This window comes from Trichomycterus rosablanca, chromosome 24 (genome assembly GCF_030014385.1).
Source record: "Trichomycterus rosablanca isolate fTriRos1 chromosome 24, fTriRos1.hap1, whole genome shotgun sequence".
Classification (NCBI taxonomy): domain Eukaryota; kingdom Metazoa; phylum Chordata; class Actinopteri; order Siluriformes; family Trichomycteridae; genus Trichomycterus; species Trichomycterus rosablanca.
Window position 1 is genome coordinate 541,355 of NC_086011.1, and position 21,299 is coordinate 562,653.

The 21,299-nt window shown below is 42.4% G+C and overlaps 1 protein-coding gene across 2 annotated transcripts; it reads left to right on the plus strand.

The window, feature by feature from the left end:
• The first annotated feature begins 1,458 nt into the window (after positions 1-1,458).
• Positions 1,459-20,966, plus strand: LOC134301450 (retinoic acid receptor gamma-A-like). 2 transcript variants are annotated; one of them, XM_062986135.1, is made up of 8 exons: positions 1,459-1,615; positions 16,214-16,362; positions 17,418-17,559; positions 18,189-18,352; positions 19,141-19,317; positions 19,899-20,103; positions 20,245-20,403; positions 20,495-20,966. In XM_062986135.1, exons 1-8 carry the CDS (start codon positions 1,459-1,461, stop codon positions 20,761-20,763), a joined length of 1,422 nt encoding a protein of 473 aa, XP_062842205.1. In that variant the 3' UTR covers positions 20,764-20,966. The 2 variants fall into 2 exon arrangements, with proteins under 2 accessions (XP_062842205.1, XP_062842204.1); XM_062986134.1 differs by lacking the exon at positions 1,459-1,615 and adding an exon at positions 6,459-6,603.
• The last annotated feature ends 333 nt before the right edge of the window (positions 20,967-21,299 follow it).

The following is a 21,299-nucleotide window of genomic DNA, read 5'->3' on the forward strand; positions in this document are numbered from 1 at the left end:
TACACGTCTCTCAGCAAAACAAACAACTCATTAATGTAGGATGTCCAAGTTTAATCATATCCAATTCCTGATTGTGCAACCCCTGAACCCCTGGCCTCACGCTCCCTCCGACACATCCACTCTGCGCCGCTTTAGGTTCCATGACTCGCACAGTCGCCCAGACCAGTCCGAAAGATCTCAGATCCCAGCAACAGCTGGAAGAGGCGCCGCCTGACCTTCCCTCCCTCAAACACGCCCAGTTGTGTCTGTGTGGACGCCTGGCTAGGGCTGAGGACGCCCCACAGGGGTGCACAGGGGCGAAAACAGATTTGAAAACGTCCCGCGCTGTGGAAAAGGGCTCAAAGTTGCTGTATATTTTTACCCCAGTAAATTTAGAGTCACAGAGAAAGAACAGCTACAGAAATCACTAAAAATGTCAGAAGTCCTCACAGTCGTGTTCCTTATTCAGGTCGGTGTGTGTAAACTTTTATCCTGCTCAGTAAATATTGAGACGCTGCTGAAATCATAAACGTGTTCTGTTTTTAATGTGAAGTGGAAATTTCCATTCCAGCACTGGCAGACAGATTTGGAGGGTTTGAAGGGGTTAATTGTGCCCACGCCGCTGCCCGACGCCCCTGGCACGGGGCCCCACAGGGCCGAACATGGAACAGAAGCGTCTTTATTAGGAAGCAGGTCTGGTTTAAATCATATGACATTAATTCAGGACTCTGGAGTCGGTTCAGACGAACCAGCCGACCCGTCTTTACTTTTCTTTTTATTTCCATCTCGCTCCCTCCGCTCCGGATTTTCTGACTTTATCCGAACCCGCCGGTTCTGTTCAGCCCGGTCCTGGTCCCAGTCCGGCTGCCCCAAACCCTTCGATCTCCTTTCATTTTTGTTTTAATTTTTTAGAATCTGATTCCCTTTCATGTCCCTGCATGAGCGAGATCTATAAAGACGTGAAGAAAAACTCCAGTGTCCTGCAAAGAGCTCAACAGCCCCACTCAACAGCTCTGGGACGAACCGGAACACCGACTGAGTCTTTCTTGGGCACATATTCCCATAGACATACTTCAAAGTCTTGTATAAAGCTTCTCTTTTCAGTTCTAGTTGAAAAGATCACACAGAGGTTTTTGAAATGAGGCGTCCGAATACTTTTGAACTGGGGTGCAGTCATGCTGGAACAGGACAGGGCCTAAACTGTTGCTGCGTATTGAATTCAATAATTAGAAGGGGTGTCCCAATACTTTTGTCTATGTATATATATATGAGACGATGTTTAATAATAGTAGTTCTTTTATGTTCTTTAGTGTTCTTTTATGTTCTTTTATGTTCTTTTGTGTTCTTTTATGTTCTTACAGAACCTCTCAGAGAACTGAAGAAGAACCGGACACTGGACTGATGCTTTAACCGCTAAGCTTATCTAAGCTACAATTAATGGAGAATTCCTCACGTTTACTCACGCGGCCCATTGCTAGCATGACGGCTAACAGGGAGCGGCCCGTGGGTCACATGACTGGATTTTACCCGTTCGCCTTCAGTCCGATGCGAGGCCCCGGGCCCTTCGATCTCCTGGCCAGGAGCCGCTTGTTTGGACGATACGGCGCAGATCTGCCTAAAGAGATGGCGGCGTTGTGTAAGTATCGCCAACCTACTGCTAGTCTTTCTGTAAAAAAGTGGGCGGGGTTAATCTAGTGTATTAGCATGACTTTTCTGATAGCACTTAAGTTGTACATTAGAAGTTTTGAATCATGAGTAGGGGACCCTGACCATTAGCTTAAAAGCTTTTAACATGTGAAATCTTGTGATACACACACTAGTGTCAGTTCCAGTATATAAACACTAGGTGGTGCTAAATCTCACTTACTGAACGTTTAACTGAACGTTTATGAGCGCCGTGTTTCCACAGAGCAAAACACGGAGAGTAAAAACCTTCATTATTATTCTGGTTTCTAATCTCACTGTAGCATTTCTGCTGGGTTCCGGATCAGCACTGTGGGGTTCTGTCCCACCACACGAGAACTCCACAAATAAATCAGAACTGGAACACAGAAAAATCAGGGACTAGAACTAAGAACCAACAGAGAAACATTCACTGGGTGCTTCCCTAGGAAAAAAATCTGGAACCCTTGATACTGGAACCCTTGGTACTGGTAATGGTGGTTTATTGAAACAGCTCTGTTGACGGTTCTTGCTGGCATCATTTTTTGGGCAGTTCCAAGAAATCAGGAGGTGAAACGGCGAACAGGCTGCTCTTTTACTGCCTGCTTTTCTCCGAGTGTGTATGTGTGTGTGTGTGTGTGTGTGTGTGTGAGAGTGTGTGTGTGTGTGTGTGTGTGAGTGTGTGTATGTGTGTGTGTGTGTGTGTGTGTGTGTGAGAGTGTGTGTGTGTGTGTGTGTAATTGCCTCAAGGTGTGGAGAGAGTTGAGCTGGCTGAAATTGTGCAGCTCTGTTCTTTGCTATGTGTGTGTGTGTGTGTGTGTGTGTATCAGTGTGTGTGTGTGTGTGTGTGTGTGTTTGTGTGTGTGTGTGTGTGTGTTAACTATAAAGATAAATAAAAGCGTGTGTTGACAGACAGGTGAAAAGTTGAAGCAGAGCGAATAAAAAAGCTTTGAGGTGAAACTGAGGCTGAAAAAAAGAAGCAAAAAATATATTAAATTAAAATAAAATTAAAATAAAAAAATTAAATTAAAATAAAACAGTTAAAATATTAAAAACAAACAATAAGTATTTATAAAATATAAAAGTTATAAATAATTAAACTAATTATGGGCTGAGATGGGTGTCACTGTGATGCAACACTGATTGACTCACTCAATCACTTACTCACATTTATGAGTGATAGGAGCAACCAATCCACCTTCTGCAAGTTTCTTGGAGGTGGAAGGACAGTGAGTGGAGACGCGGATCAAACCCTGAACACAGGAATGAAAATAATAGATGGAAAAACAGACGCAGAAATAAAAACACGAGCCAGCGGTGAGGGAACTGCTGCCAAAATCACAACCAATAAAAGTATGTGTGTGTGTGTTTGTGTGTGTGTGTGTGCGTGTGAGTGTGTGTGTGAGTGTGTGTGTGTGTGTGTGTTAAACCCCTGTGGGGCTGCTTTCCAGAGTTCAGCACTCTCGAATGTAAAAGGGAAAGAACGGGGAGGGGGTCGACAGAGGGAAAAGGGGGTCGACATCCAAAACTGAACGATACAAATTCCTGCTGTGATGATCAGAAATCCAGTTCTGTAGTTTCCATCATTCTCAGGGTGGCACCGTGGCATTGTGGCATCGTGGGCACTCGGGCTGCCACACAGAAGAAGCTGGAGATGATTTTTTGTGCATTCCTGGACGAGTTGTCTCTGACCACTTGAAGAAATTTCTGTTTAGATTCACCACTTTTTCAGACTTCCGTTGGAATAAGTGCCTCTCACTGTGGTACGCTGGAGTCTCGGAGTCTCAGAGACTGAAATACTTCACCTGTCCCTGGACTGGGGTGTGGTATTCGAATTGATTGACCATAGGGGGCATTTACTTTTTCACAGAACTGAGATGTAATTAAAGAAAAGCAATTAAAGTGATTAAAGGAAAGCAGCTCTTTTCCACACAGCACTCCAGACAGGGTTGCCAGATTTTTCCTGCTGAACTGGGCTTCTTCTTTTACATTTACATTTAGCGGACGCTTTTATTCAAAGCGACTTGCAGTACTGTGACAGTACACAGTATAAACAATTGAGGGTTAAGGGCCTTGCTCAAGGGCCCAACAGTGACAGCCTGGCAGTGGTGGGGCTTGAACCAGCGACCTTTCGATTACTACTACTTCGATTACTATTATTACCTTAACCACTAAGCTTCAACTGCCCTACAGCTGAACTCTTTTCAGTCACATAAGCATATTTTAAGAATCATGTACTGATGTTGGATAAAGAGACCAGGCTCACAGTCAGTGTTCTATTTCATCCCAAGGGTGTTCAATACAGTTGAGGTCAGAGCTCTGAACAGGCGTTCTCAAAGCGCGTCTTTATATTTTGGCGCTTAACAGACGTGAGAAGAAACAAGAATGAAAAGGCCTTCCCTAAACTGTTGGCACAGCGGTTGAAGCATATAATTGGTTTCATACACAAATAAAATACAGCTATACAGGAGTTATAGTTAGGAGAGATGTCCACATACTTTTGGCCTTGACTTTCGGTCGTTTGGCATACGTGTACCTTGATAACGCTGGTCACAACAATACCGCACCGTGTGTGTGTGTGTGTGTGTGTGTTTATACTAATACATGTACCGTCCTTGGCCTGAGGAGGGCGCTACACTCCAGGTTATGTATGTAAACACACAGTATGAAGCAGCAGTTCACCATGATGGAAGGACCTCAGATGAGGACATCAGAGCTTCAGATGGGTCTGCAAACTATTTTATTGTACAGAACCTTGATTTGTAGGGTGAGGAGTTTGGGGTGTGGTGGGGTGTGAACATTTTGAGACATTAAAGTGGGGTGATGGACCCAAAATTTTAAGAAATGCTGGTTTAAGGACACGGACGTGAGACTGATCTGATCAGGACTGTTTTGACTCTGGGTGACTATAAATAGTAAAGAATAAATAATTATAAATACAATTCTTTACTTTCTTTCTTACTTTATTATAGAGAAATATTACAAATTTATCTATTTTACTAATCCAATTCTTTACTAGACACACAAAAACCTAATAAATATACACATAAAACAAAGAAAAACACAGATATAATATAATACTGTATATATATATATATATATATATATATATACGTATATATATATATATATATTATATTTTCTGCTCTTTCTGTTGGTCTAACGTTCTAGTCTGAACATCTCCATGATCTGAAGCTCTCAAGTTCAAAACTCAGCTGTGCTATCAATGTGGCCGGGCATCCAACACACACAGTCAGCCATGCCTGAGGAAGGGGCGACAGGGTTCCTTATTGCTTCTGCAAATCTAACCCATGCAGGCTGGTTGAGGCATCTGCACGAGGAGTGGGGAAATTCAGGAGCAGTGCAGCGTGTTGCTTAACGTGTCTCTCCGTACACGATGCGGCTCTCTGTGAGACTCCGTCGCCCAAAATGTCCACATCAAGCAAAATATGAATGAAATTTAGAAGAAATGGATGATCTCATACCAGCACAACACACACTAACACACCACCACCATGTCAGTGTCACTGCAGTGCTGAGAATCATCCACCACCTAAATAATACCTGCTCTGTGGGGGTCCTGTGGGGGTCCTGACCATTGAAGAACAGCATTAAAGGGGGTAACAAAGCATGCAGAGAAACAGATGGACTACAGTCAGTGATTGTAGAACTACAAAGTGCTTCTATATGGTAAGTGGAGCTGATAAAATGGACAGTGAGTGTAGAAACAAAGAGGTGGTTTTAATGTTATGGCTGATCGGTGTATGAGCTCAGACTGGAGCCGGCGGCGACTCGGTGGACTTGTGGAGGTTTGGTGTGGACGGGAGGTAAATGTGCCGTTAGCAGCGATGTGTTGAAAAAGTAAAGAACAGGAATTCGAGGGAGAGTGAGAGATGTGGATGGTGGGACGACCGGACGAGGGCTGGACGGAGGGATTCTGGGATGGTGGCGGGACGGTGGGTGGACGGTGGGGGGACGGTGGGGGCAGTTGTTTGTTTTCATTTTCAAACTCAGGACGTAAAACCAGAGTGACAGAAAGTTTTCGGCCAACCAGACGAACTCCCGCCCCTCCCCAGGTCCCTCTCTTCCTCCCCCCGGTTCAGTGTGAAGGGGGCAGAGCTAGACGTGTCGTCTCAGAGCGTCCATTATCAGAGCTGAACTTCCCTCGCTCTGAACACTGAGCTGTAAACTTTCCACAGCAGGCGTGCTCCTGGAGAACAGGAGGAAAAGAGCAGAAGAACAAGTCGGAGATGGTCAGAAATCTGGACGTCTCACAGAGGTGAAGGTTCAGAATGAAAAGAAGTCAGAAGAGACTTCAGCTCAACTTGAAAAGTTCTCATTAAGAAGAAGATTTTGGATTGAACTTGAACTTGAACTTATTGGAGGTTTGACGTTTGAGTCCTACCTGAACTTCCAAAGTCTGACTTGTTGTTTTGCTTCCCTGAACCTGAAAGTGTTTGGTGCATCTGAAAGTGACATCAGACTTCAAGACGGTCCTCAATCTGATTGGAGGATCTTCTCTGACCCAGTAGCTCAACTTGATGTCTGGTTTGTTGAGAGTTTGATGTGGTGATGCTTTAAAATAGACGAAAAACTCTAAAAGAAACCAAATTTTGGTATTAGTTTCATCCTCCGAGTTGAGACTGAACAAACTGGACGTTTACCTTCTGAGCATCACCTGACATCAGTTCTTCTGACACTTCTTGCTTTGTTGTTGTAAGTTTTTGTGGATCATTGAAGAAGAAGCAGCCTGAAGCTTCAGCCCTTGACCTTCTTGCTCATTTTATAATTTGAACATCATCATCATCATCATAATAATGTTTGACTGTGTGGAGGCTCTGAGGCTCAGATCTGGACCTCACTTCGAAATGTCCACCCAGAGTTCCTGCATGATGAGGAAGACCAACCCGTTCTTCTCTGCTATTGAAACCTACGCCTGGTCCGGCGGCAGCAACATGCTCTGTAAGTACCAGTACATTAGCATCGCTAACAGGTTTTGCGCAGCTCCAGTGACGCTGGTTTGTTCGGCTCGCTGTTCAGTGAGTCAAATAATTCGGCTCTTCGACGAGTCGACTCTTTTCACTTCTAAACGATTCTTCCTTCGGCAGTGCTGCCCGTTTATTTCAACTTCTTCAATTCGCGAAATTTAGCGTCTATAGTTTTTTTTTGTTTTTTTATCATTTACATAATCAAACAACATCTTAAATACATAAATCTGCGTGTGAAATGACCAAAACTATGTGGACACCTCTGCTGTTGAATTCAGGTTTGTGTTGCTAACAGGTGTCTATATTAAATTATGATATTAAATTATTATGAAGCTTCAATTTGGGAAGGACCTGTCCAGTTCCAGCATTAATGTTCCCTGTACACAAAGTTAGCGGATTAAAGATGTACTTTGGCAGGTTGGCATTAAGGAGCTTGGCGCTTGGGTGGCACAGCGCTCAGGTAAGCTAGCCCGTCGACCCAGGGTTTGAATTAGCCAGTCAGGTGTCTGTACGGTCACGTCTGGCTGATGTCCGGAGGGGCTGGGGTCCGAAACAGCCCAGACATTGGGAGGTGCACTTGTCAGTGGTAGAACTGTGCCAAATCAGGTCTGCTGTGGCGACGCCTAAATACAGGAGAAGCCGAACGAATATATTGATGTGAAGGAACTTCAGTGGCCTCCATACAGCCCTGACTCCAACCCTGGTATACATCTGTGGGATGGATTGGAACAGTGATTGCACAGTGATTAAGTTAATTTCACTGGACAGGCACAAATTTCCACAGACACCTCAAGTGACTTGTTCTGTTCTCATTCATATCAGATTATTAACATTTAATTACTGTTTGATTTTGTGATTTGTATGTGACGAATGAAAGGAAAACGCTCCAGAACATCTTTAGTGTTCCTTGAGGAATAAAAAACCGTTCTTCCATGATTTATTCTGTGTTATATTAATAACAAACATTAACACACAGAGATTCGCTTTGATTTACTGAATCTTTCAATAATATTATGCACTGTACAGGGTCATTTGTCCTGATTTGCAGTAAACTAAACCAGAGAAAGTCACGTAATTACAGAGCCAGATTATCACAATGTATGGGGTCTAGCATTTAGGCCTGTACTGTTTTCTTGGTGGAAGCTCCAGCCATTCATGCTCTGTCAATACAGTCCTGTTTTCCTCTTGGTGTCTTGATCACGGTCAGCATTCTGAGACATGCCCCAATGCGCAGTAGGGTAATAATGAAGTGCCAAAAGTATGTGGACACTCGATTACTTATTTTATTAGAGATTTTCTTAAATATTTGTGAGATCGTGCACTGATGCCAGATGAGAGTTCCTGGCTGGCAACTGAGGTTCCAATTCATCCCATAGGTCTTCCTACCACATACCATGTATTATCTTTTCTAGTTAAATCCTAATTCTGAAATGGATTCCTACAATACGTTTCAAAAAACTTGGGCCATTTATGTTGTTCCACAAGAATTAAGCGTTTACAAGGCTTATAGATATTTTACCCTGTACAGTGCTTAATACTATCGAAAGATTCTGGGGAGATCTCGGTGTGTTAATATTTGTTATGGATACAACACAGCATGAATCATGATCCTGTCCCAACTGTTTTGAAATGTGTTGCAGGCACTAAACTTGGAATGAGTGTGTATTTCCAAAAGAGATGTGAAGTTCACAAAAGTAAAACATCAAATATCGAATTTTCATATTGTTTACAATTAACGTTTTTTTATGAACGTTTAACACGCTGTCCCTTCTTTTTTGGAACTATGAGCCGTGTATATTTATATAGTTCCTCAGATCTGAGATTCTGACTCTATTCTGGTTATAATAAATGATTATAAATAAATCGTGGTGTAGAACAGCGGCTCTGTTGATCTAAACCGATTCTTTGAATAAAGACGTTCTTTTTTTTTTACTTGGTGGTTTTTCGGGAGCTCAGCAGGGGGGCATTTAAAGATCAAAGTGTGAAAGTATTTTAATCCCTCTATCAGCTCCGTTTCACTCCACCCTGCACCCTTCACTCATTTCGTCGCTCCCATCAGGAGGTTTCATCTCATAATTCAGCACTTTGATACCATAATGGAATAATTACACACACACACACACACACACACACACACACACACACACACACACACTGTATGAACAAAAGTATTGGGACACCCCTTCTAACAGTTGCTAACTGTAATAAATCAATGATATAAAGGTAATGGTATGCTTCCAGCTTTGCAGTTACAGTTTAGGGAAGGACCTTTCCTGTTCCAGCATGAGCGAGCTCTATAGAGACGTGAAGAAAAGCTCCTGACCTCAGCTCCACTCAACATCTCTGGGATGAATTGGAACACCGACTGACGATCAGTGCCCAGTCGTACAAATGCTCAGCACAATTTCCTACAGACGTACTCCAAACTCCTGTGAGAAGCCTTACCAAAAGAGCAACCGTTGTTCTACTACAAAAAACATTGGTCAGGATCACAGTGGGTCCAGGTTCCACCAGGAAACGTTGAGCGCAGGGCAGGGGGGTGTGGGGGTGATCAGAGTGAAGTACAGACTGTGACCAAATGTTGACCGAGCCTCAGATGAGGGTGCAGTGGAGGTACAGAGGGGGTTTATGGGGTGCAGTAAAGTGTGTGGGTGCTGCTAAGTGGAGCAGAATAGTGGTGTCCATATAATTCTGAACCTGATCATTTATTATGGTATCGTATCATACGGTGTAGTATCGCGATGTATTGTATGGTAGCATATTGTAACATATCGTATGGTATCATAAAATATGATATATTATTGTATCGTATCATATAGTATCGTATTATATTGTATTGTATCATATGGTATGCTATCGCAGTGTATGGCATCATATGATATGGTATTGTATATTATGGTATATTATCGTATTGTATCTGATCATAACGTATGGTATGGCAGTGTATTGTATGGTATAGGTTCGTACCATATAGTATCGTATTGTATTGTATCGTATTACATCGTGTTGTATTAATATTAATAATATTACATTTTATTTATATAGCGCTTTTCAAGATACTCAAAGACGCTTTACATAAGACAAATAATCAAAACAAATACATACACCATACAAATCATAGTACAAAATCAAAATAGTACATCAACATCAAGAATAATTAAGATAAAAACAAAGAGAGCAGCATAAGACAGTTCATTAAAAATTAGCTAAATTATGAGAGAGAACAACAAATATAGAACAATTTCTTAAAATTAGACAGAAACAGGACAGATTCACATGCAATCAGGAAACTGAAAACTTTACAAGTTTTAGGATCTAGGACTTCACATTTCTGTCGTGATCTAAGTATAAAAACTATTAAAAAGAATAGCAAAAATAAAAGCATTTATTTCGTGTTGTTACAAGTTAAATGCCACTCTGAATAGATGAGTTTTGAGAAGTGACTTGAATTTGGACAGGTCAGGACAATCTCGTAGGTGTTTGGGTAGAGCATTCCATAAAGATGGAGCAGCTATGGAAAAGGCCCTGTCACCCCAGGTCCGGTGCTTGGTCCTAGAGGGTATGGACAGTAGGTTAGCCTCATAAGAGCGAAGGCTACGGGAGGGAATGTGCTGATGGAGCAGGTCGGTGAGGTAGGATGGGGCCTTGATACTTGGGGTATTGTATCATATGGTGTCGCATCGTATCGTATGGTATCGTATCATATGATATGGTAGCGTATTATATCGCATCGTATGGTACTGTATGGTATTGTGTGGTATCGTACCGTATTTTATTGTATCAAATGGTATCATATTGTATGGTATGGTATCGCATCGCATCATATGGTATTGTGTTAAATTGTATCATACCATACAGTATCACAGTATATCGTATAGTATGGTATCATATGGTACAGTACAGTACCATATATGTATTGTATCAAATGTTACCGTAAAAGTACCATATCATATAGTATGGTATAGTATCGTGTTATATTGTATCGTACTGTATGGTTTATTATGGAATCGTATTATATGATATGTTGTTGTGATATATGTTATCGTATTGTATAGTATGGTATCATAACATGTCATACTGTATAGCACCATATTATATAGTAACATATCATATAGTATTGTATCATATTGTATTATATCATATGGAATTGTATCATATTGTATCGTATGGTACCATATCGGATGCTGTGGTATGATATGGGATTGTATGGTATAGTATCGAATGGTATAGTATTGTATCTTATAGTATGGTATAGTATCATATAGTATAGTATGCTGTGGTATGGTACTGTAGTTAAGATGATGGATCTGGGGGTGGGTTGGGGGGGGGGGGGGGAGTTGTTGAGGGACCGTGAGCTGTTTCAGGATGAATGTGTATTTATTTTGTCGGGGTTTCGTGTTCGTGTAGCAGGAATGTGTAAAGGACTCGGTGGCGCTGCCCGTTTTACTGCTTCAGCCCTTGGATGCCATCCAGATCACGCAGCATCTGTGTGTGTGTGTGTGTGTGTGTGTGTGTGTGTGTGTGTGTGTGTGTGAGTGTGTGTGTGTGTTTTATTGGATCATCTCCTGGACAATGACCGTCTTTTATTCCAGGCTTCCTTTAAAAGACAGGAAGAAGCAGGGTTTGGGGGTTACGAGGGTTTGGTGGGGGGGTGTTGGATGAGTCTGAAGGGCACTGGGGGTGTGTGTGGGGGGGGGGGGGGGTCATTTTTATTTCACAGTCAACATCACGGTCACTTTCACAAATTTCATTTCTAAGTTTTACTTTTAAATTCAAATCAGACAAAATAAATAAAAAGCAATTTAAAAAAAAAATAAAAAAAAAATAAAAAAAATAATATATAAATTATTATTGTTTATATATTATAATTTATTTTTAAAATATTATAGAAGTATACAAATATAAATCAATATTAATAACTTAAAATTTTAAAATATAAATTATTTAATTATATTATTATTATTTATTATTGTTCTTGTCATTATTATTATTATTATAACTTATTATTATTATTATATTAGAAAGACAGAGTGGTGTGAGGGTGGTGTGAGGGTGTGGGTGTGGGTGTGGGTGGACTCGGCGCTCAGGGTTTGGCGCCAGATTTGGTGAGAAAAGTAAACTTGCTCTCGGATCGACCCTCTCCGTCACATCATTCACATCTCACACCGTCATGTTACACAATTTCACAACATGTCCACACCCTGCTCAGGGTTCGAACCCGTGGTCAGCAGTGCCAGCTCACACGGGTCTGGTACAGGGCCAAAAGTATGTGGACACCCTGAGGAAGGTCTGTTCCTGCTCCAGTGGGACTGTGCTGCTGTTTGTATGATCGGTCGGGTTTAGTCGAGCACTGATCTTAACACTACTGAACATGTGGGATGAATTAGAACGTCTGTGATGAGCCAGGCTTGACTGAATGGGCACAGGTTCCCACAAACACACTCCAAAATGTTGTAAAAAGGCAACAAAGCTACAAAGATAAGAGGGAACGATTCAGTATATCATGATCAGTGTCCCAATACTTTTGGCCACCAGAATGTGGACACCTGACCTTAAGCTTGTTGGGTAGATTCCTGGGTCGCTAGCATTTGGGGGGAAATAGCTTTTACTGTGGTTCAGTAAAGTCCTGGCGCTCTTGGAACTAGAAAGTATGGCCAAAAATATGTGGACACCTGACCATGAGCTTGTCTGACATCCCATTAAGTCTCGCTCCACTCTGCTATATCAGCATCTAACCTTTTGATTTTGTAGTGTGCCTGTGGGTATTTGTGCCCATTCAGGCACTGATGTTGGATGACCGGGGCTGGTCAGCCTACAATCAAGGCCCTGCACAGAGTCCTGACCTCAGCCCCACTCAACAGCTCTGGGATGAATTGGAACATTGATTGTTTACAAATGCTCAGCACAAATCCCCACAGACACACTTCAAAAAAGCGACTGTTGTTCTAGCTGTAGATCACACAGAGATAAACCACTGACCTCCAGTGTGAAGAAGATACACACGATTTATCCTGGTCAGGGTCGCAGGGGGTCCAGGATCCACCAGAAAACCCTAAGCAGTAAGAAAACTACCGAACTCGCAAATGTGTTCAGTAAAAGTTCCTCCACACCAGACTAATGGAACCACGTGTTTATAAATCATGCTTTGTGCACCATGGTGGCATCCACATACTTTTGGCCATAGCGTGTATAACAGTAAGCAAGATGGTTGGTATTTATCTGGTGCTGTGCCTGTTTTTGGGGTGTGGTGAGGACATGGACTTTTTGAACTTCAGTTCATGTTCAAGTGCTGATGGAGGACTCAAAGCCAAGGTCGTTCACTCATTCATGTGTCTCGTTACCCTTCACATTTGTCCCGTCCACTCTTTTATTGCGCCCCTGTCTTCTTTTTTTTGAAGTCGCCCCGTGCTTGTTAACCGTTGCCCGTGGTGTGAGAATTCGGAGACCATTCAGCTCTCTCGGCTTTTTGCGAGCCATAAAAAGTGCAGTTCTGAGGAATCCAGTGTTTTTTAGGCTTTTTTGGGGAGTCGGGGGGAGTCGGGGGGACAGCTGGACGTGGCCTGAATGGCCGGCCGAGATGACCGGGCGCCAATAAAACCCTGACCGATCAGGGCGGGGGCCTCGGTCCGATCCCACATGCTGCATTTATAGGGAAACTTATGAGGCTGCAGCTCCTGTAAAAAGAGCAGCCGGGCGGCTTTGAGGAATTTAAGGTGCAGGAAATATGAGAGAAAGGCAGGATGGACCGAGCCACGGGGTCAAAGTTGAACTGAGAGAAAGAGTTGGTGAAAAGGAGCAAAGTTAGCAAATCGTGCTAACGAGCAAGAGCAAGAGGACGGAATAACGAGAGAAACCCGGGAGCTGCGAATGTCTGAAATTAAATCAGTATTTATAAAAGAGCTACGGGATTTTCTTCTTAATTTGAAAAATAAAATGTTACAATAAACCTTTTAAATTAAAGTAAATTATGTAATTAAATGATAAAATAATGATAATTTTGTTCTCAATTAAAAAAAATTTAATGTTAAAAATAAGCTAAAATAAAATATATGATGTAATATAATAATAAAATAAATAAATATATTGAAATTATTATTTTTTTAAATTAAAAAATAAAATTGTAATCTTCCAAATGAAAATAAATAATGTAATTTAATAATAAAATAAATTAATAATTTTCTGCTCAATATACAAAAATGTTCTAAAATTTTATTATTTAAAAATTGTATTTATTTAAAATAAATAATTAAATATAATAATAAATTAATAATAATAATATTAAATTTAAAAAATGTTAGAAATAAACTTTATTATTATAAAATATATTTACATATATAAATATATAAAATAAATAATATAATATAATAATAAATTATTAATAATAATTTTCTTCTTAATTAAAATGTTAGAAATAATCTTCTAAATTAAAATAAATAATTAAATATAATAAATTAATAATAATAATATTCTTAATTAAATGTTAATGTAACATAATAAATAAATAAATACATGAATAATTATTATTTTCCTCTCAAATTAAAAAATAAAATGTTAGAAATAATCTTCTAAATTAAAATAAATAATTAAATATAATAATAAGATTAATTTATTAATCATTTGCATTTTACATTTACAGCCTTTAGGGGACACTTTTACATATCAAACAATTGAGGATTAAGGGGCCTTGCTCAGGGGCCCAACAGTGTCAACTTGGTGGTGGTGCTTGAACCAGCAACCTTCTGATTAATAGTCCAATACCTCAACCACTGAGCTACTAATAATCTGATTAATAATAATAATAATAATTTTTTAATTCTCGTCCTGTCATTTCTGCATTCTCCGCTTTTATTCTCGATCTATCCAGTATCCAGTTCCCCAGCTGCATCTTTTCCACTGCTGCACCTGTACCTAACACGCACTGCTCTCTGTTATTCACCATCTCTGTGCAGCTCCTCGACCAGCCAGCAGAGGCCGCCATTGCATCAGCGATAGCAGTAAGGAACCTTTCATCCAGCTCACTTTCAGACACAGTCGATCAGGTCTGTGTAGGCGCCAGGTCGGCCGATAGCCGAGCTGAGATTCTAACTTGAGAGCTTTAGATTTCAGCGTCGGTGTTTGTTTATCTTAAATAACCACTTCATCCTGGTGGAGGTTGTGGTAGGTCCAGATCCACCAGGAAACACTTGGTGTAAGACGGGAAGTAATGCGGCCTCACCCAAACATTCCTCTATGTTAAGGCATTTATTTTATTTTATTTTATTTTATATTATTCATCTGAAACACTCGGGCTTAATGATTAGAAAGGGTGTCCACATACTTTTGGCTCAAACAAATCAAACAGGCCTTGGCTGATCCACTGTGTTACACAGAGCAGCGTTCCCTCTCGATGTAAGTGTTCCTCAGCCATGTGTTCCTCATCCATGTTTTAATCATGCCGTTCCTGTAGAACGTTTTTGGGCGGTGAACGAGGACCCGGCCCGAGTCAGACGCTCCCCAAATCCACCAAGATCAAAGACAAATATTTTCAGAGTTCATTGAGAGTTAAAGGTGCCGAGTGATGAGGGGGAGCAGAACCAACCCAAACCACAAAAATCAACCAGATGGAAACACTGATACTATTGTCTGGCACGAGTGTGTGTGTGAGAGTGTGTGTGTGTGTGTGAGAGTGTGTGAGAGTGTGTGTGTGTGTGAGTGAGCACCATTTATTTACACCCTTCCTGAGACACTCCCAAAAGTATGTGGACACCTGACCGTGACCGTGACTTAGCCGGACATCATTTTTTAAGGGCACAACAACCTTTACATTTTTGAGCAGGCTTTCCACAGGATTTTGGAGTGTGTCTGTGAGAATTTGTGCCCGTTCAGTCAAAAGAGAATTCTTCAGGCACGGATGTTGGACGACAAGGTCTTGTGCGCACTTGCATTCCAATTCATCCCAGAGTTTGGTGGATTGGAGATCAAAGCTCTGTGCAGGTCCAAACAGGAAAGGGCCTTCCCCAAACTGCTGCATAAAGTATTTGGATGCCTGACCGTGAGCTTACTGGACGTCCCATTTAAAAAACAAAAAGTATTAAAATAGAGTGACCTCTATGTCTGTGGGAATTTGTGCCCGTTCAGTCAAAAGATGACAGCATTTGTATGGCTGGGCACTGACTGATCAGTTGGTGTTCCGGTTCATCCCAGAGCTATTGAGTTTCTTCATGTCTTTATAGAACTCACTCATGCTGGAATAGGGAAAGACCTTCCCTAAACTGTTGCTTCAAAGTCAGAAGCATGTAATTTCCTCTGTATAACTGATTTATTACAGCTATAGTGACTGTTGTGGGTGAAACACATGAATTCAGTCATTAGAAGGGGCGTCCCGATACTTTTGATCATATAGTGTGTGTATACTGTGTGTGATTATTATGATGGTCAGTAGTATGAGTTGGATCTGTTCTGTGTGTGATTATTATGATGGTCAGCAGTATGAGTTGGATCTGTTCTGTGTGATTATTATGATGGTCAGTAGTATGAGTTGGATCTGTTCTGTGTGATTATTATGATGGTCAGTAGTATGAGTTGGATCTGTTCTGTGTGTGCAGCGGTGGACACTCGCAGTTCCAGTTCAGAGGAGATGGTTCCCAGTTCACCGTCCCCTCCGCCCCCACCGCGGGTCTACAAACCCTGCTTCGTGTGCCAGGATAAATCATCCGGGTATCATTACGGGGTCAGTTCCTGTGAGGGGTGCAAGGTGAGTCGATTCATTACAGATCAAATCATCTCAAATCGGTTCTGTTCGTTCTGTGTGTGTCCAGATTATTTTGAAACTAAAACCAGTAAAATAAAGCGGTGCTGCCCCCTGGTGGTGGAGTTTATTACAACTTCTACTCCTACACGTCATCTGTCATGGCCGTCACAGCAAATCATCGATTTCTGATCAAAAGTCCAAACAGCGAGAACAACAAGACCAATATAATAAATCTAATACATTTTACTTCTGTTATAAGTTTTTTTGAGTTTTTTTCCACCTACTTGCACTTTAGTTGTATTTATATGGACGCAGAAAAGTACGTGTCCCAAAAATAAATGACATTCTAGAACTTTCTGCACCATTAAATGAATTGTCCAAGCTTCTCAATAAACTTGGGTGAATAAATAAATAAGTAAATAAATAAATAAGTAAATAAATAGTGATGTTTTTGTTTGACTGTAGACTTTATGTGTACATATTATGTCCAAAAGTATGTAGACAACACTTTTAATGCTTGTAATGCTTGCGCTTTAGTCACACCCAGTGTATAAAATCAATTCTATAAACTAATTTCATGCCTTCAATCTGTGGCAAGAATTTAGGGAAGGCCCATGTGGCGCAGAAGTAAAACACGGTAGAACAGCAGAGATGGGATATCGAGCTTCGAGTTCGAATATCAGCCTACACAGAGACACGATTGGCGGTGTGTCTGTAGGGAGAGGGAGGATGGATGAAACAGGGCTCTGTGTCTACACGGGGGAATGGCCGATCATGGATGGCAGTAAGACCCCGCCCCTGGCAGGTGAAAAGAAGCGATCTGCATCTGTGAGAATGTCGGGGGTGGAGGTGGCAGCAACAGATGCTCCAGCATGTCCCTTTCCTTTCCGGCATGATAGTGTCCCTATAATAAAATAAGACTTAATTTAAAGTGGCGTCTACAGATTTTTGGCTCATCCGCGAGCACATCCTGTAGCATTTATCTTCTGGGTCTGTTAATCAAAGGTTCATTCTGACTTCTTTTCTTTTTATATGGTGCGCCGTGTTCCTGTTTTTAGGGTTTTTTCCGGCGCAGTATCCAGAAGAACATGGTGTACACCTGCCACCGAGAGAAAAACTGCCAGATCAACAAAATCAGCCGAAACCGCTGCCAGTACTGCCGCCTGCAGAAGTGCCTGGAGGTCGGGATGTCGAAGGAAGGTGAGACGGGCTACAGTGTGAGCGAGGGGTGTCGTCCAAAACAAAGAAGGCGAGCTAATGAAGAACTGATGAGATCTGGGGATCCGGGGTTCTAATCTCAGCGGGGCTATCGGTTGGTCGGGCATCTGCATGGACATGATTGGCTGATGTTTGGGGGTTGGACTGTCAGCGTTCTCAGTGCCCGTCTCAAAGCTGGATAGAAATAGGAATCCTCAAATTGCTGCAGTTACGCCCTCTGCTGGCTGATCGATGGCGCTGAACAGAGACGTGCGCGATACAGATCTCCCTATGAACCCGCCTGATGCAGAGGTGTTGGAGGGGGCGTGTGTCAGTCACAACCCTCATCGGTAGAAGTAGAGAGGGAAAACCATCCAGGAATCGGATATGACTAAATTGGAGGGAAAATCGGGGAAAGAAAGTCTGATCTTATTTCTGCGGTTAATCTTGCTGACGTCCTGAAGCAATTTAGCCCATCCCAGTCACTCCATTAAGCACACTGGGGATTTCCCCTCATGACCAGGATCACTCATGCCGAGCTCGTCTGCTCTTATACAGAGATGATTAATAAAATAATATAAGTTCCAGAATCAAACGTTTAATATAAACAGAAAACTCTCTCTGACTCTCAGCGGTGCGGAACGACAGATTTAAGAAGAAGAAGGACGTGAAGGAGGAACTGGTTCTGGTGGAGAGTTACGAGCTGAGCGGTGAACTGGAGGAACTGGTGAATAAGGTCAGCAAAGCTCATCGGGAGACGTTTCCGTCGCTCTGTCAGCTGGGAAAGTACACCACCGTAAGTGCTCGCGTACAGACACACTGTATATGTCCCAAATTTAAAGATTTTAGACTTTTAATCACTAAATTATGACTTTAATGTATTATTTTTGTGAATTATTTGAAGTATAACACAGGCCAGTAGGGGGTGTTGGAGGCGCAATTCTTGGTTATCTACACTTAAAAGCAGTCTCTGCACCTAATCAAACCTGAGGCGATGCTTAAAATTGTACATGCTAGCATTCTTCTCGGTTGGTTTGGTGGTGTGGCAGTGTTTGGAGTTTTTGGCTGCTGCTACTGACTATTTTATAAGCTACACCTAGCATACAGATGAACTTTGTGGTTATACAATCACTGACTGTAGCCCCCCCCGGTACTATACAGAACTCCTATAAACCAGATGAAGTTTGGGTGGGCTCATTCTGAGCACTGCACCGACACTAACATGGTAATGACATGACAGTTTGGATTATTCTGGTGTGAGTGCAGCAGTGTTGTTGGGATTTATTTGTAAACACCTCAGCATCAGTGCCAGCAGGACAACAGCGCACTGACCAAACACGTAAATCCTACAGCGTCCATCCCATGATCCAAAAGTGTTCAGTGTGTCTTTTTTTATGAAGGGTTTTTACATGATTTTGGAGTGTGTCTGTGAGAACTTGTGCCCATAGTCAAAAGAGCATTTGACAAAGTCTGGGCTCTGCACTTCTTCAAACATTTGGTGCTGCTAGAACACCAAACCCTTATAATAAAAGGGGGTGTCCACATACTTGTGTTCCTACAGTGTGTGTGTTTGTCTCTGAGCAGAACTCGAGTGCCGATCACAGGGTGCAGCTGGATTTGGGACTGTGGGATAAATTCAGTGAACTCTCCACAAAGTGCATCATCAAAATTGTGGAGTTTGCCAAACGGTTGCCGGGTTTCACGACGCTGACCATCGCTGACCAGATCACCCTGCTCAAATCCGCCTGTCTGGACATCCTGGTGAGGAAACACACACACACACACACACACACACACACACACACACACACACACACACACACACACACACACACACACAAATAAATAAAGTATGTTTTTAATAGGAAGTCCAGATCAGATCTAGATCGTCAGTATCTGTGTTATCATGCACGTGTTTATGCTGGTGACTCCCAGACCGGCCCTATCAGTCTGTCTATCAGTCTCTCTGTGTATCTGTCTGTAAATCTACCTCTCTGTCTGTTCTTCTGCCTGTGTGTCTGTCTGTCTGTCTATCTACCTTTCTGTATCTACCTCTCTGTCTGTGTCTGTGTAAATGTCTGTCTGTTTGCCTACCTGTCTGTCTGTCTATATATCTGTTTTTCTGGCTGTCTGTCTATGTATCTGTCTTTCTGTCTGTCTATCTCTGTGTATTTACCTCTCTTTCTGTCCTTCTGTCTGTCTGTATGTGTAGCAGTCTGCCTGTTCCTCTGTCTGTGTATCTGTGTGTCTATTTATCTACCTCTTTCTCTGTCTGTCTGTCTCTCTATCCATCCCAATAATACTGATCTCTCTCTCTCTGTCTCTCTCTCTCTGTGTTGTAGATGTTGAGGATCTGTACCCGTTACACCCCTGAGCAGGACACCATGACCTTTTCGGACGGTCTGACCCTGAACAGAACTCAGATGCACAACGCCGGGTTCGGACCTCTGACCGACCTCGTCTTCTCCTTCGCCGATCAGCTGCTTCCTCTGGAGATGGACGACACCGAGACGGGGCTCCTGAGTGCCATCTGCCTCATCTGTGGAGGTACTGCACCCACCCACAGTTAAATCAGTCTGAACTCTTACATGGCTGTGTGGGACACTAGTGAAAACAAACCATTAAATATTAGGACATGCTGTTGTTGTTGTTTTACACAGTATAGATGATAATTTTGTTGTTTTTTAGACCGTATGGATTTGGAGGAGCCTCAGAAGGTGGATCGGCTGCAGGAGCCTTTGCTGGAGGCCCTCAAGATCTATGCCAGAAGGCGACGCCCCAATAAACCTCACATGTTCCCCCGAATGTTGATGAAGGTCACGGACCTGAGAGGAATCAGCACCAAAGGTCAGATTTGCACCTGATAGCTCAATAAAACCCCTGTTAAAGCTGCGTCCACATTATTTTGTGTTTCATTTGTGTGCGTGTGTTTGTGCAGGAGCTGAACGAGCCATCACGTTGAAGATGGAGATCCCGGGGCCCATGCCTCCTCTCATCCGCGAGATGCTGGAGAACCCTGAGGTGTGTGAGGAGGCTCTTCCTCCTCCCGACATCCAGTCCGTTAAACAAGAGAAGGACGAAGAGTTGGCGCCCGAGGAGGAGGAGGAGGAGGAAGAGGAGGACGAGTTTGGGGAGGAGGAGCGAGAGAGGGGCGGAGACAGCGAGGACGAGGAAGAGAGGGGGAATACGAGCGGTATAGCTCAGTGATGTCGTGGAAACAGATCCGTTTGGGATCCGTTAGCCGGCGATGTCGATACAAACGCTGACGTCACGTTGGTGCTGGCGCTCGTACAGCCAATCAGAACCTGAGATCAAAAAACTCTCCAATCCAGCACTGAACATCCAGGGTCTGTGTAAACCTAGTGCTCTCTCTCTACAGATGCATTTCCCATTATCCTACACTCCCGAGAAGAGGGCATGTCTAAATTCTTACATCCTTAAAATGCTCCTACTGAGGCGCCTTAATTCTGAGTGATGATCTGAACTCTCACAGAGAGTGTAAATCCTAATGAAGGAGCACGCTATACTCTCTGTATTCCTCTACAGTTTCTGCTCGACTCGACCGTACGTGGAGAACCAACGTGCCTTCAGATTCAGCCATAAAGAGGAACAAAGCCATTTTATACTAAATACAATAAAAGCTGCGGTGCCAAAGCGGTCGGGGTTTCATTCCTGACTGAAATGTTTACAGCTGCCTGATTTTATTACAAAACTGCACAATCTGGCAACCTTGTAATCATGAC

Coding starts and splice junctions, on each gene's coding strand:
- LOC134301450 (XM_062986135.1), top strand. CDS start 1,459: ATGACGGCTAACAGGGAGCGGCCCGTGGGTCACATGACTGGATTTTAC. Junction 18,353..19,140: donor AGCTGGGAAAGTACACCACC/GTAAGTGCTCGC, acceptor GTCTCTGAGCAG/AACTCGAGTGCCGATCACAG. Junction 20,104..20,244: donor CATCTGCCTCATCTGTGGAG/GTACTGCACCCA, acceptor GTTGTTTTTTAG/ACCGTATGGATTTGGAGGAG.